Source organism: Caloenas nicobarica, chromosome 1 (assembly GCF_036013445.1).
Source record: "Caloenas nicobarica isolate bCalNic1 chromosome 1, bCalNic1.hap1, whole genome shotgun sequence".
NCBI classification, from domain to species: domain Eukaryota; kingdom Metazoa; phylum Chordata; class Aves; order Columbiformes; family Columbidae; genus Caloenas; species Caloenas nicobarica.
In genome coordinates, this window is record NC_088245.1 from 27,214,233 (window position 1) to 27,228,951 (window position 14,719).

General features: G+C 40.3%; 1 protein-coding gene across 1 annotated transcript in view; it reads left to right on the forward strand.

Moving 5' to 3' along the window:
* The first annotated feature begins 2,715 nt into the window (after positions 1 to 2,715).
* The window catches only part of ASZ1 (ankyrin repeat, SAM and basic leucine zipper domain containing 1), a 40,531-nt gene continuing 28,527 nt past the window's right edge, over positions 2,716 to 14,719 (forward strand). The window contains exons 1-4 of the mRNA XM_065655351.1: positions 2,716 to 2,820; positions 4,368 to 4,464; positions 9,586 to 9,708; positions 12,795 to 12,906. Coding sequence (XP_065511423.1) covers positions 2,716 to 2,820; positions 4,368 to 4,464; positions 9,586 to 9,708; positions 12,795 to 12,906 — 437 coding nt within the window. The remainder of the gene's footprint in view (positions 2,821 to 4,367; positions 4,465 to 9,585; positions 9,709 to 12,794; positions 12,907 to 14,719) is intronic.

Genomic DNA, 14,719 nt, shown 5'->3' on the forward strand with positions numbered 1-14,719 from the left:
TGAAATGTTTTTTTTGTAGTATTAGGTACTACCAGGCCTGCCACTGAAGGTGACCTATGTAAAGAGAGGTGGCCTTTGAGCAAAGTGGCAGCATCCAGGTTGTATTTGAAATGTCTGTTGTGACATTTTAAATTGTACATGAGATAGTTCAGAAAAAAAAACCCCACACAATACCAAAAAACCCAAACAAACAACAACAAAACAAAAACAAAGACAACAAAAAAACCCAAAACAAACGAACAAACCAAACAAAGCAAAAAGCACCACAATTCAAACTTTGAAACCTGAACCAGGGCAAATAAACCATAATTGTCAAAAACTAAATAAATTGTAGTGTATTAAAAGTAAGGAATCGATAGATAGTACCATCACCAGTTAGAAACAACTCTTGTAAAAAGTCACACTCAGTTGTCTTTCGAGTTCAGCAGCTGGGGATATAAATTCTACTAGCAAGCCCATGTTCTCTAACACAGCTGAGCCAAACGAAAAATATTATGGAAGCTTGGTCCTGGATATGGAGACTATCATGCTGAGGTCTGGTAGACTTACATAGCTACAAAGAAGCCAGAATGACAATGCCAGAAATTATACTTTTACTCTGCAGGCAGAAAGTGTCACGGCAAACCTTCAGGCCAGTGATCAGAAAACTGAAAACTCTGAGAATAAAAGTTACTGGATATAGTAATTAACCATTTTTGTAGCCACGTCAGTTTGTAAATGTTATATCTTCATTACCAAAGTAATTTAAACAGACATGTAGGTAAATCCAAAATAATGACATAAAGATAAGCCTTTATATGGAGGTATGTATTACAGTTTATTCAATTTTAGCATCTTTTGTTCTAGGGAGGCTGTGTGAAAGGTTTTTGCATAGCCATCAAGTTTCCAGAACTGGAAGTTTCTTTCACTGTCCATTTAGCTCTATATGAGAGCTCCTCCTTGTTAGTAACCTGACTTTCACAGTAGTTTTAGGCAAACAGGTTGTCATATTTTACAGACAAGCAACTGAAATCCAGAAAAAGCAGCTGTTAAAAATGCCAGGAGTGCACAACTGAAACATACAGACTGTTTTTTTGTTTTAATAAGTGCAATTTTTATAGCACTTAGTATGTTTTAAGCACAGCTCTAGCTAACCTGCAAATTCACAACATAGTTAAAGTTGCCTCACACATTGCATTGCACCCAAAAAAACAAAAGGGGAAAAATAAAAGACAAAAAAAAAGGAAGAAATGCTCTACAGTCACCTTTCTGATTGAGCAAAATTTTTGTGAAAATGAACTTCCCCAAAATTACACTTTTACACTGCCATGGCTGCCAGGACCACACTCACCATTCCGCAGTAGCACCTGCCTCTTCTCCAAGACCAGACTTTCACCCTTCCTTTCTCTTCTGTTCAGTGGAAGATCAAATTCATTTCAGAGTGAGGCAAGGTCTGTGCTGAGCTCAAAGAACAGGTTTTTTCCTGTGGATGAAATACAAAATGTTGTTCCTCATCTGCTCTTCAAAGAGTTTCATGCGAACCTCCTGACAGATAAGAAGTTATCATCTGTCATTAGAAAGAAATCTAACCACAATTCTGAAATTGAAAGTGATACCTAATATCCCCAGATGGGAAGGAGCAGGGTGAAAGTTTAGCTCATTATGCATGGCTGCTGTTCAACTTTCCCCACATGAACTGTCACCACCACAGGCTTTGGCTACGTAACAGTGCATGCACACACACATAAGTAACATAACTGATTGCTCTCAGTTTAGGTGTGTTAATGACGACAGAAAATAAAGAGATAAAACCTTACCTTTTTCCTTGAACACATTTACCAGTCACGGATCTGCAGAGATAACTTCACACATAGCCCTGCTGTGCTACCTAACGACCCTACAGAACAGTTGAGCCACTAATAAGCCACATTACACTCCCACATACTTATAACCCAAAGGAAGGGACGTCAAAAGATCATCTAGTCCAAACCCCCTGCCGGAGCAGGAACACCCAGATGAGGTTACACAGGAAGGCGTCCAGGCGGGTTTTGAATGTTTCCAGAGAAGGAGAATCCACAACCCCCCCTGGGCAGCCTGTTCCAGTGCTCTGTCACCCTCACTGAGAAGAAGTTTCTTCTCAAACTTAAGTGGAACCTCTTGTGTTCCAGTTTGCACCCATTACCCCTTGTCCTGCAATTGGTTGTCACTGAGAAGAGCCTGGCTCCATCCTTGTGACACTCACGCTTTACATATTTATGAACATTAATGAGATCTCCTCTCAGTCTCCTCTTCTCCAAGCTAAAGAGGCCCAGCTCCCTCAGCCTTTCCTCATAAGGGAGATGCTCCACTCCCTTCATCATCTTTGTGGCCCTGCGCTGGGCTCTCTCCAGCAGTTCCCTGTCCTTCTTGAACTGAGGGGCCCAGAACTGGACACAATATTCCAGACGAGGTCTCACCAGGGCAGAGTAGAGGGGAAGGAGAACCTCTCTCGACCTACTAACCACCCCCCTTCTAATACACCCCAGGATGCCATTGGCATCACCTCACGAACTGCAGCTGGCTGCCCGGGAGCGGGCGCTGAGGGACGGAACCGCCACCGCCCGCGGAGCTCATCGGACCCGGCGCGCGACCGGCCGTTACGGCCGCGCGCGCAGCACCGCCCCCGCCGCCCCGTGCGCGGGAAAGCGGCTCGGGCGGCGCGGGCCACGTGACCGGCGGGTGCGGGAGCCGGGCGCCATGGCGGCCGCGACGTGGGGGGGTCGCGTCGTGGCCGGGGGCGACGAGGACGACGACAGCGAGGAGGACGGCTGGGATATCGGCGTCGTGCCGCGTGAGCCGCAGGTGGGGCCGAGCCTCTCGGCGCCCTCGAGCTGGGGCCTGAGGGCGGGCGGTGTCGGAGGCGGTGCGGGCCTGAGGCCGCGGTGAGGGCCGCGGCGCTCCCTGGGGCTCACTGAGCAGCGGCCTCGGGAGGGGCTGCGGCTGGCGCCTCTCTGACGTTATGGCCTAGCAGGGTAATGGTGGTGTACCCTCAATCCAGATTAAGTAAAACCTAAGTTTGGGGGGGTTGTTTTCGTACATAAAACTTCAATGTTTCTTTAAAACACTTATATCCTCCTTAGTTACAGACCCTATTTCAGTATGAGACAAAATTTGAAAGTGACTGGAGGCCTATAAAACTGTTTTATATCTTAAATCTCTTGAGACCGTTTCTTGCTAACATGAAGGTTTAAGTGATTTTATGGCACCTAATAGGTGTGGGGCATCTGACAGTGTGCAAGGCTTTTTAGCTATTGTTTTGTCTCATGGCTGGAACTGGAAAATGGAAGTAACTGGATACTTGTAATACTCTTGCTAAAGGTTATAGTCAGATTTTCAGGGACCTCAGTCTTTAAATTGAGGCTCCTATGCAAAGATAGGCATTATTTGGAAATTATTGTCTGAGTAGAATGAAAATAAGGCTAAATTGTTATATTGGCTGTTTCTCGTTTTGGGTTTTCTAGATACTAAGCACTTACTAAAATCTTTATGGAAGTCCTTGGAAAGAGAGGCTACAATGTGCTGGGGAAAATTGTATAATTCTGCTTTTTCATGTTATGACTTCAAAACTCATCATGAAATGTGACTTCTTGTCTTTCCATACCTGCTTGTGTCTGTAAGGAAACTAGTGAATAGTCCTCATCAGTGTATGTGTTTCGTGTAATCTAGATAATGCCAGCAGCAATCTTCAGCTGCATCTGCAGCTTTAATAGGGAACAAATCTATAATGCTTTTGAATCAGGCAACTGTCTGATGCATAAACTAGTTTTTTGGTCAGGGCATTTTTCGGCCAAATCATTTATGATGCAGCAGCACGAATACCTCTGCTACCACAGGATTAGGAGGAAAGAGGAACAGTTACCCTTTCCAGCAGTGGATTCATACTATATTAAGCCAGACAGCTAGTCATTGAGCTATGTTGCCCCAAGCTCTGACTTCTATGTCTGATAGATAATTTTTTTTAGTGCTGTGCCTTGCAACATGTGAAATACACAAAAAAGGTACAGAAATGTGTTGCAATGTTTTTCCAGAGCCAAAAGATGAAAAAGAATCTTAATTGAAATCAGATACCATTAAAAAAACCTCTGAGAACAGTGTAAGATTACAGGTCTGTTGAAAAAGAAGATATTTACATTTTCAGATAATGGAACCTTTCTGAAAAGTTAATTTTAAAGCTTATGTTTTACAGTAGACTCTAAGCAGGTGTACGTAGGTAGAAGAAGGTAAGTCTTACCTTGCCCCTTCTCTTTGCCCTTACAGAGATCATTAGTGCTTTTATGCTGAAATCAAGCTGTAATTTTTACCTTGAAACAGTTATTAGGTTTTGACTTAACTTCTCTTTGCTTATCTAGCAGTTGGATCAAATGTTGCAGGCAGACAAGAAGGAAGCATTAAAGAAGGCTCTGTTTCGTGGTGATGTGTCATTAATTGAAGAGCTCTTAAATTCTGGTGAGGAAAGTCAGTTATCAAGTTAAATATTTTCAATGGAACTTGGCAAGAGCGCCATAATCTTCGAAGTCTATAATTTCAAAGTAATGTGTCAAGTAGGAATATATGAATGTTTCCAATACAGGATATAAACTTTTATTCTAAAGATGAAATTACTTTTTCAGTGATTCAGCATGCAGTATTCCAACAAATACCTTCTAATTTATATTGGTTTCGTCAGTCTCGGGAGCCCTAAAAATTGAGAAACCTGTAACGTGTGAACTGTGAAATAAGGTGTTTCTTTGTTTTCAAATGCATCTTTTACCTGAAAATATCAATTACAAACACTGAAGTTGAGGTGGTTTAAACTGAGAGTGAGAACTCAGTGGGTGATCTTACTTTGGTGTTGAAGGTTGCTGCAGAGGCCTGGAAGGAGAGGCTGGCTTCTTTGTTTTAATGCTCCCCCAGTTTGGAAATAGCTTTTGGGGTTTTTTTCCCCCTTCATGGCACTGTTAAGTTTCTGGTATGTGCCCTGTGTAATACTGCTGTCCTGGCAACATCAGCTGGACAAAGATTGTGCGATTCTGAAAGGCCTAATAGGGTTTGTGTGGCATTTGTCACTAAAAAGTAGTTTGTTTTAACACTAAAAGCCTTTCTTCCTGTTCTCTTATTCAGTATTCCTCTGCAATGTGTTTCTGTTACTCGGTGTTGGGAGGATTGGATGACTTATTGAGGCATCCAGGGCAATCAAGAAACTGCATAGCTGAGTTGACTTGCCTAGTGATAATTGTCAAGAAGTTCTGCTTCAGCAAGCAAGCAGAATATAGTAGTCAAGAGTTTGTTTTCTGAGGAAAATCTGTCTTATGGCTGGAAGAGTTTCCTAGTTTTTCTGAATTTTAAAACAATGGCAATACTTACCCCTTTAGAAGCCAACTGTTTCTCACCACAGTGTGGGAATGATTTGGTTTTTAAATTTAGTAAAAACTATTGCACAGACTGAAACACAGAAGTGTAATAATGAGTGAAATACATCTGCTGTCTTGCTTTGACAAAATATGTTTTTATAGGCAGTGGTTTTAGTGATGTCTGTGAATCATATTGCTTAATTGTTTTGTTACAGCCATCCATTTTTAATTGTTTGTATTTTGGTCAAACAGCAATAGTTCACTTTTCGTGTTGATGCCTGCTTACATAATGGGCAGTTCTATGCTGTTGTGAGATGACAATAAGTATCTGTAAGAGCGTAAGGTCAGGACAGAGATGCCTACAGTCTAGTGTCCTGTCCCCTGAGATGCACAAGGCAGTATCACAAGAGAATCTACTGTTTCCTGAAAGTATGATTAACAGTAGATTTTGACCCCTCTGTCCTGCAGAGAAGTAGCAAGCAATGCCTCTCTAACCGGAAGGTATTTCTGGAGAAAGGTTGCATTGTCCTTCAGAGGATCGGTGCTCAGTCAGATTAAATCTTGGCCTCCAAAGTTGCTTTTAGTATATGTTCAGTAGAGCTTGTAGGAGGCTCGCTACCAGCACTCTACCAAACTCAGGGTTTGTGTTGGAGATGGATTTCCTAGCAACAGTTGGATGGGGCCATTCTTTCAAGCAGAGCAAGAACATATTGTCTTTTGGCTTGCTTAGCCATTGCTTTAGGAATCTTTGGTGCTGAGGCAGTTTTACAGAGCTCCTTTAGGAGATGGATGAGGACAACGTCTTCTCTCACCCATCGTATAAAATGGCAGCATACTGAGAACAAATTTCTGAAGTATGTGTTACAAAAAGGAATGCAAGTTTAGACTGATAAAAGATGTAGCTACAATCAAACCCTCTTTTCTGTTCTCATTCAACAGTCTGTTCACGGCTATCTTTTTATGAGTACTGGAGCTCATCTTATCTTTTGTGAGCCACTTCAGGGAATTAAAGCAGTAGTAAACTGGCGGGGGGATGTGTGAATAATGTTTTGGCCAGTTTGGGACCTTGAACCCTGAGTGAGGTGAGAACCATAGCTGGCCCAGCAGTAGGAGACAGCAGCTCTGATTTAACTCAGCTTTAAGATATTGTGGAACAGGATAAAGTGCTGACAGACTTAAAAGAAATCAGTGCTTCTATTAGAAGTCTTCTAGAATCAAGCATTTTAGAACTTTTTCCTCAGATAAATTCAATCTGAATGTGAATGTATTCTAGTAATAAGAGCTGTTTTTAAACTAAATGAAAGCCTTTTAAGACCTTGGGGTTTTTTGTGTGTCAAACATGGAATTATTTAGCATTAAAAGCTGTATGTAGAGGTTGATCATAGTTTTTCAGGCATTACCTTGTTGACCTTTTTGAATTTGAGGTTACATTTTTCTATATAAAAACAGCCTTTTTACTGTAACTGGTAGCCACAGTCAACAAAATATCTGAAAGAGGTACCAGAGAAACTGCAGTAAACACAGAAAGAACATATTTCTTCTTTTGCGGTTATTTTGCTTCACCATTATTCACACGCTTCAGATAGTTTCTTCTGTAGAGCATATCTGGGGCCAGAATATATTTCTCCCCATTTCTGGTTAACAAGGACCATAGTTGTGTGTAACCTGGATTGTAAGAATGTTTTATCTGTTTTGCCTCCTAGACATAATTCATGAGGTTTTGTAACTGAAAAGTTCCTTTGCTCATGCCCACAAAAGAACACAGAGGGGCAATGGCAGGTGAGGGAGCTTCTCCCAGGCCTGCCATGGAAGCCATCAGCACATCACAGGCCCATCTGCACAAGCTGAGGGGAGCAGAGGGGCCCAAGGGCAAGCAGGAACCCTAATGATGAACTCAGAGGAAGGGAGTCCCAGGGCTGTCATAGGGCCCTTGTGCCTGGGAAGCAGTGACTGTAGAGGCAGGAGCGAGTGAAGGGATGTGCCAGACACAAGAGCGGGACCAGAGGGCAGAGACCAATGTGTCCATGATGCCGGCAGCTGGAGGGGATACATCTGTCCCACAGGGGAGCAGGGTGAGACCCTTTGAGCTGTCTGTGTTCACATGAGCACTCCGTCTGTGCTGACTGGTGTGTTCGGTGGTGTATGTGTGTGCCTGCTGGGAATACACGCTCAGCATCAATGCCGGGTGGACCTGAGAGTGTGGAGCTGCAGCAACCTTGACTCTCTTTGGCTGTTGAATCTGGCCCGATTTTTCACTAATTTTTTTTTTCTGGGCTTCACTGGTGCATTCTTAAGGGCCATTTAAAATGCTCGATGAACCTGCTTACTTCAAGAACAGCTCACGTAATGAGAGAGGCTGAGTAGTAACTAAAGGGAGACACTTTTAGTTCAGTCAACAACTCCTATAACCATGCAGCCAAGAAGCAGTGTTACCGTTTCAGTTGTCTTGTCTTTGTCTTCCTCTGAGACTCTAGCTGGTTTGCATTGTGACTTTCACACTGCGTGGTGTTTCAAGCCAGTCGCTACAAAGATGATGAGACACCATGCAGGGCAAACAAGCTGTAACACACCTTTGAAATCCCCTTGCCAAAAAGACCATTCTTCTTCTAGAATTTAGAAAAAGCACCAGCATGGTGACAGATACTGTTTGCTATACGTCTAAAGAAAGAAGTGAGGAAAACACCTTCTGAAGAGTTTTAATAAGTCTCTGTATGCCTGCCAAGTAGATCTTTTGAAACTGTTGTTCAAATATTTCTTAAAGTAAAAAGCTCTAGATGGGAGCTCTGGTTACATGGACTGCTTTTCTTCTTAAGAGGAAAACGGACTTCTTGAGGCTGACGGAGTGCCAGCTTTCTGGTATTCCTTTCCTAGTAGTGTTACTTCAGTGGGCTGTTGGATATCAGACTTTCTAAATTCTTGAAATGGCTTGTCTACAAGGAAGTTCAGATGTGACTTTGAAGGGACACTTGTGGGCTCCCTTTGTAGAACCTGGCCGTGGGCTTCAATGAAATGTTTTGTGTACTGCAGACAGACTGGTGTGCTGTGACATTAAGGACTGCAATACTGTGTATGCATCACTGAAAAGATTTGATCACAAATTCTGTGGCTTGCAGGTGTTAGAGTGCTTCAACACCTGACTTGCCTTGAATGTTACTTCTTTACTGATTGCTTCTACAACTCCAGTCATCTTTGCCAGTTGAAGAATCAACCCAAGAGCAGTGAGCTGTTACTGCCCCAGCTTTAATAACTTTTATGTGGCTACACTGAGCACATCTTTGACAAACTACCAAGGCAGGGAAGATAAATACACATATTTGCATGAAGAGGAATGCACGTAGCTGGACTGTCACAGATTTCCTAGAAGAGTTTTGGGTGTTTTTTCAGAGCTGTCTCCTGTAAAGAAGTATTTTTGATTATCCCTAATCACTGTTGGAGTAATATGGAACCAGCTGATGGAAACTTTTATAGAAGAAGTAATATTTGAGGAAGGATTGAAGGAAGGATGATTCCTCTTGTTGCAAAAATGTATAGAGATTTTTATTTGAAAGTTTTTAGATGGGTATCTCTGTCTGGTGCTTGGTTCTTGGTGAATTTGGAAGGACTGTCTGGCAAGCTTACTTCTAACCACAAAGGAAGATGTGGCTATTATAAAGAGTAACAAACAGATCTGGTGATTGTGACTGAATCTTGCATAATCTTCTTTCTATTGAGATAGTATTTTGTGAGTACTGAATGCAAAACTTATAGCTGCCAGTTAATTGCCTTGCAAGATGTAGAATAAAAGGAGCTGTGAAGCAGGAAAACTCTAGTTAATATGATCTAAAGGCCTTGTCAGCAAGTTGCTTCGACAGCAGTCCACTTGACTTGGCAAGGATTGAAATTTTTCATTCTGATTGAAGAAAGGTACTGCACATAAGTGGAGAAAACAGAGATTCTGTACACTTCTCTTAAATTATTTGTTTTAGCTAAATTTGTTACTTACATTTTTCTAAAGTGTAGTCTTTCTGTGGTATTGGATTGAATACTGAGGTTCTTTAGTGTCAGTTCCAAAAGTTGTTTTCTGGTATTCTAGATAAAGTTGCATTAAAAAAATGAAAATGGCGTAAGAGATTTCTCTCCCTAGGACTAAATGCAAACAGTGTGTAACCTTTGTAAGATGCGTATTGAGAATAATGTTTATAAAATGCATGTCTGTTGTGGTTCAGTTTTATGATTTTAGTATCTTAAATTTTGACAGGTATAAGCATAGAGTCTAGCTTTCAGTTTGGATGGACTCCCCTGATGTGTGCTGCCAGTGTGGCTGATTTTGCAGTAGTGCGTCTTCTTCTGGACAGAGGTGCTAATGCATGTTTTGAAATAGGTAAGATGTGAATGAAAAATACTGGCCAGTAACACTCGGTACCAAACATTGTCCTATAGTTATTCTGGTTTTACATGCATAGGGAAAAAAATCAAAGTAGAACTGGGGCCTAGTCTAGATTTCACACTTTTAAAGTAAAACTAGTAGTTTTAAAGTAAAAAATGTGTTCTTGGAACTGATCTGCATTCAGTTAATGGGTTTTCTTGTGCTTTTTTCACTCTCACTCTGTTTTTCCCTCCCACATGCCAATCCTTAAGTACTGTTTTAAAAAGGGTATTTGGAAATACTTGTTCAAGAATTCTGGGATGAAGTTGTAGAGTTAAAACTTACTTTGTTTGATCCTGTTACAAAGTATTTACATGCATAAACCAGCTAGAATACCAAACAACAGGAATAGCTTTCCAGTTCATGGAAACTAATGCGGATATCTCTAAAATTAGAACATTTTTTTTTTAATTAAGTGAGAACTGTTCTCTAGTATGTTGCTAGATGACCTTCTGCAAGAGTTCAATGGAGCTTCTAAGTAATATCAGTTGCTCTGTCAATTCTTATGGCTTAATAACAACTCTTTCCCACTTAAACTGTGGTTATTCTTCTTCTCTTTCATTGTATTGGAAGATTTACCCAAGTTCAAGAAAACTGATGCAACATGCAATACCACCAAGTACATGAAAGCATTGATCCTATTTTCCAGTAACTTGCAAATATTTGTAATAGTAGTAGACTGAAATGCAGATGGTACAAATCTGACTCTGAATATTTTCTTGAACTTCTTAGCATCTGATCAGAGTATGAGATTAGACTGCCTGCACCAAAAGCAATCATGCTTTCCAATTATTGTCCTTGTAGCCAACTTTAGAGAATTTCCATGTGGAAAAAAAACGAGTATGGCTGCCTACAGCTCATGCCTGTTCCTTGTTTATGGCTGTAGAGAGCTATAAATGGGGTGAAAACTGCTATGGGCAGCGGTTTCAGCTGACCAGTTAACCAAACACGCGTGGCGTTTTTTCAGTGTGTGACCAGCTGTGCTTGCCTGACTTGTTTCCCTGTTTGTCTGTGTAGGAGACAATAGCCAGGGCATATGCACAGCAGAGCACTGGCCAGCCAGGAACAGGCTTGCAGGTGATTGATTCAGGTCAGGCCACATGTGTTCAGGAAAGCTATGCCATCCTAAAGTGGTACTAAATGTCAGCAGTCCTGCTGCGTTTTTTACATCAGCAGGCAATCACATAAGTGATCCTATACTAATTATCCTCTAATGCTTATAATCCTAATAACAGCAATACTGTTAATCACCTTTTGTCACGTTTCAGTCATTCTTTTTAAGTAGTTAGTTAATTTTACCCTTTTTGGTAGTTGCGAAGAACAAGGAACTAATGTAGCATTCACTATGGGATAGGATCAGAATGAAGCGTCTTTGAGGAGTAAATTCACTGACTCTTCTGGGTTTTTCAGCTAGGCTGAATATAAACCAATTTTCTTTGCGGTCTCTAACATTTTTTCTCGAATTCTAAGGTGTTTCTTCCCCTTCTTCTCTTGCTCACATGTATGAGTTATAGGTGGACTAACAGAGACTAATTTCCCACTCTTTTATCACTACCTGAAAGACTGAATACAAATACAACTGCAGATTCCTCCTAAATATCTTTCCCAGCTTAACAGTGCTTATCGCTGCCTTTGTCTTACCGTCTTTCTCTTCATGTTGTTATTGATAGCCAGGTTAAACATTTTGAGTAACAATCTCTCAGCGTATCAAGTATATTACTGAAGTGTTAATTGCCTGTTTTACAGAAGTTTAAGTGACTCTCTGAAACTTAATTTTTCATTTAACCTACTGATTTATGTGCGTTAAAACTTCTACATGAGGTGGTTGAAAATTAAAAGATGGGATATAACAAAAACACATGAATTTAAATGCAAAACTAAGGTCTTTGGAGTGGTGGGGGACAAGAAGTGATGAGAAATAAAGTAAGTAGAGCAAAGTACATAACAAATTTCTCATGTTTAAATACAATAAATTCTGACCTCAGTTGAAGAATAAAGATGTTCATATGTACACAGTCTTAAATTTCTACAAGAAAGTTAGAAAATATGCTGTAACACTTCATGGTATGGACTCAAGTAGGTACAGCTAAAATTATACTTGTTAAAACAAATTGTTAAAAGGCATGTTTGAACCTGTGGACAAGTTTGTGCAATAAGCAAAATGGGCAGTTACTCAAATGGCTGTCTTGTAGTTGACTCTAGGGCCAATTAACTCACTAAGGTCCTTGAGGTGTGATGCTTCCCACATCTCTGTAGAACTTTGGGGAAGGAGATCTCCCCTGTTCTGTGGGCAAACAGCAGTGGTGTACAATTCTGATTTGTGAGCAAAGGTGGCATGTGACACCCATCTGGCTTCAGAGCTGGAGCAAATACACTGATTCCTCCTGATGAATCTTTATGGACTTTATATATGTTCTTTAAATCTGCATCTAAAAACATACTTTTAATCCTCATCCTGCCACTACTGTGCTGTAGTAGTCTAGTTCAGTAACTTCCTTCTCCTTAAGCCCTATAATAGAGCCTTGTTACTTCAACTGTCCATTGTATGGGCCTCTGTTCTCCCTAAAATTGATGTTGCTATGTATTTATAATACATTTCATGCATTTTTTTTTTTATCCATTGCAGTTAAATTTCTGTAAGCTGTTTCTTCCCTTGACTGTATTTTGGGGAGAGGCGAGGAGGAATGGGGAGTGAATCTACTGGTGTGGAACAAGATTTGAGAAACAAGAATCTATAGTTAAGCTCCTACTGTTTTTTTGGGGTACTAAAAAGTATCCTAAACTTTGGTAGGAATAGATGCTTCACTACTACCGTTCACTCTCATGTTTCAGAATATCTTCTCAGATGCCTTTGTCTTACCTGATAATTCTAGTGACTTTCACTGGAAGGAAAACAAGTTTCTTGCCCTTTTCTAAATATCTTAAGAGTATCAAACCCAGTTAATAACTCTAGCAAAAGTAAAGGGTTTTAAAGGAACTTCTAGATTAATATGGTATTTACGTTTACATATGTAATTCTCTAACTGTAAGTTTCAAAACAGATAAGTACACTGTGCTGATGGCAGCATGTACTGCACATGCTTCGGAGGAAAACATCTTGAAGACTGTAGAACTTCTTCTATCAAGGAATGCTGACCCTAACATTACTTGCAGGTATCAAAAAACCGATGTCTGTGAAAACACCATAAAATTTAATACTAATATACAGAGACATCTTCATAGACATTGCTGTTGTTGGTTAAGATGATGTGTACTTCATTAGCTTTCTGCAACTTCACTGCTGTCTGTATAAGGAAAGATTAGTGTCCAGATGCTTATTTCTCCTAGTACAGTCATTCATCTGAGTAAAAAAAACTATGATCAGTTTTATCAAATTCAAGTATGTTCCTCAGCTGAACAAGATATAAATTTAAGTTAATGCTAATACTTTGATAGACTGAAGTATAAGGACAAGAAATACATCCTATGCATTTCCTAAATCGTATTGCCTCTTCTGTATAAGGATGCAAGTTAAATCAGTTAATTCTTTATTTAAATTGATGTCTTCCTTTTGAACTTTTTGTAGGTATCTAGCTATTTTCCTTTCACAGACAGCCTACTATGGAAAAAGAAAACTCTGTAAAGAAAATACATTTATTCCAGTGCAATCTAGAATAATGTAGGTTAAAAGAAGATTTAATCTTTTTAAAAGAAGTACCATCTTGCTTCTTGAATTACCACTTTGTGTCTCAGCAGTGTGCAGCAGTGCATTGCAAGATGTCTGGTTTTGTAGGCTGGTGCAATGTTTCATTTTGCATCAAAAAGAAAGAAATTCTGGGCTGGATAAATTGTCCTCCCTCTGCTGGGGAAAAAAGGTATTGATTGGGTCATATTGAAACTGCTTGTTTTTCAACTAACTCAAATTCATTTTTTTTATGCTGCAGCTGTTTCACCACATTACCTGAGATAGGTGGTGTGGACTGTAGCCCTCTAAAAAGAACAGAATTAGAGGCCTGTTGGTTCACATTGGTAGAATTCAGTTACTCTGGACCCTGAACCTCACTGCGAGCGTAGTACTGATAGACAAGGAGCAAACATAGTTGTGCTGAAGTGCCACTAATGTTTGGTGCCAAATTTGAATGCCATTCATTTATTCTTCTCAGAGAGGCTAAAAATTATTCGTGAAAGAAGAGAAAGCTACAGATTCTGAGATAATTACATATTGTTGCCATCAGGTAGCTGGTTGTTAGGTTAAACATCCTGCTTTTTAAAATGGGGGAAGTCTTCGCGTTATTAAACTTTGTCCTGGGCATTTGAAAATGTAAGTAAGCCAGAGTGCAAAGCTGTAGATTCATGTTTAGAAAGGCCTTTGGCTAAACTTTGGGGGGAAAAAAAAAGTTTTAATTCTGACACAAGAGATGGGAATTTTAAGGGCAAAACTTGATTTGTACACTTAGACTATGTTATGTATAGTTATTCTTAATATACAGATATTTTTTGCTATCTCTATTTCTGAAGACCTGCTAACACATGAGTTATGCTTGCATACATCACATACAGTATCCAGTTGTGGATTTTTTTCACTTTCGCAATAGTAATCTTTCTCAAATTAAAAGATGAGTGAGAATCAGAAATGTCATATTTGTTGCACACAAAAGTAGAAGTTAGATGACAAGGTCTGGATTTTTCAAAAATTTTCATGCTGCCTTTTTTGCTTTCCAGTATTTGACATCAGTGCGTGCCAGTTTATCATTAGAACTGCTCGGGCAGCAGCTGCTGCTTCTCGTGGGCTTCTTCCACTGTGTTCTGAAATGGGGCTGAAGCACATCAAACCAGGTTCTGTGCATTAAAGGGATCAAAACAGACCCTCTGTGTGGCACGGCAATCCCACTTCACCAGTTTCATTAGAGCAAACAGGATGTTTTGTGAGGGGGCATCAGAACTGTCAGTGAGTTGAGATTATTGTGAGAGTACTTCCTGTGTGTTC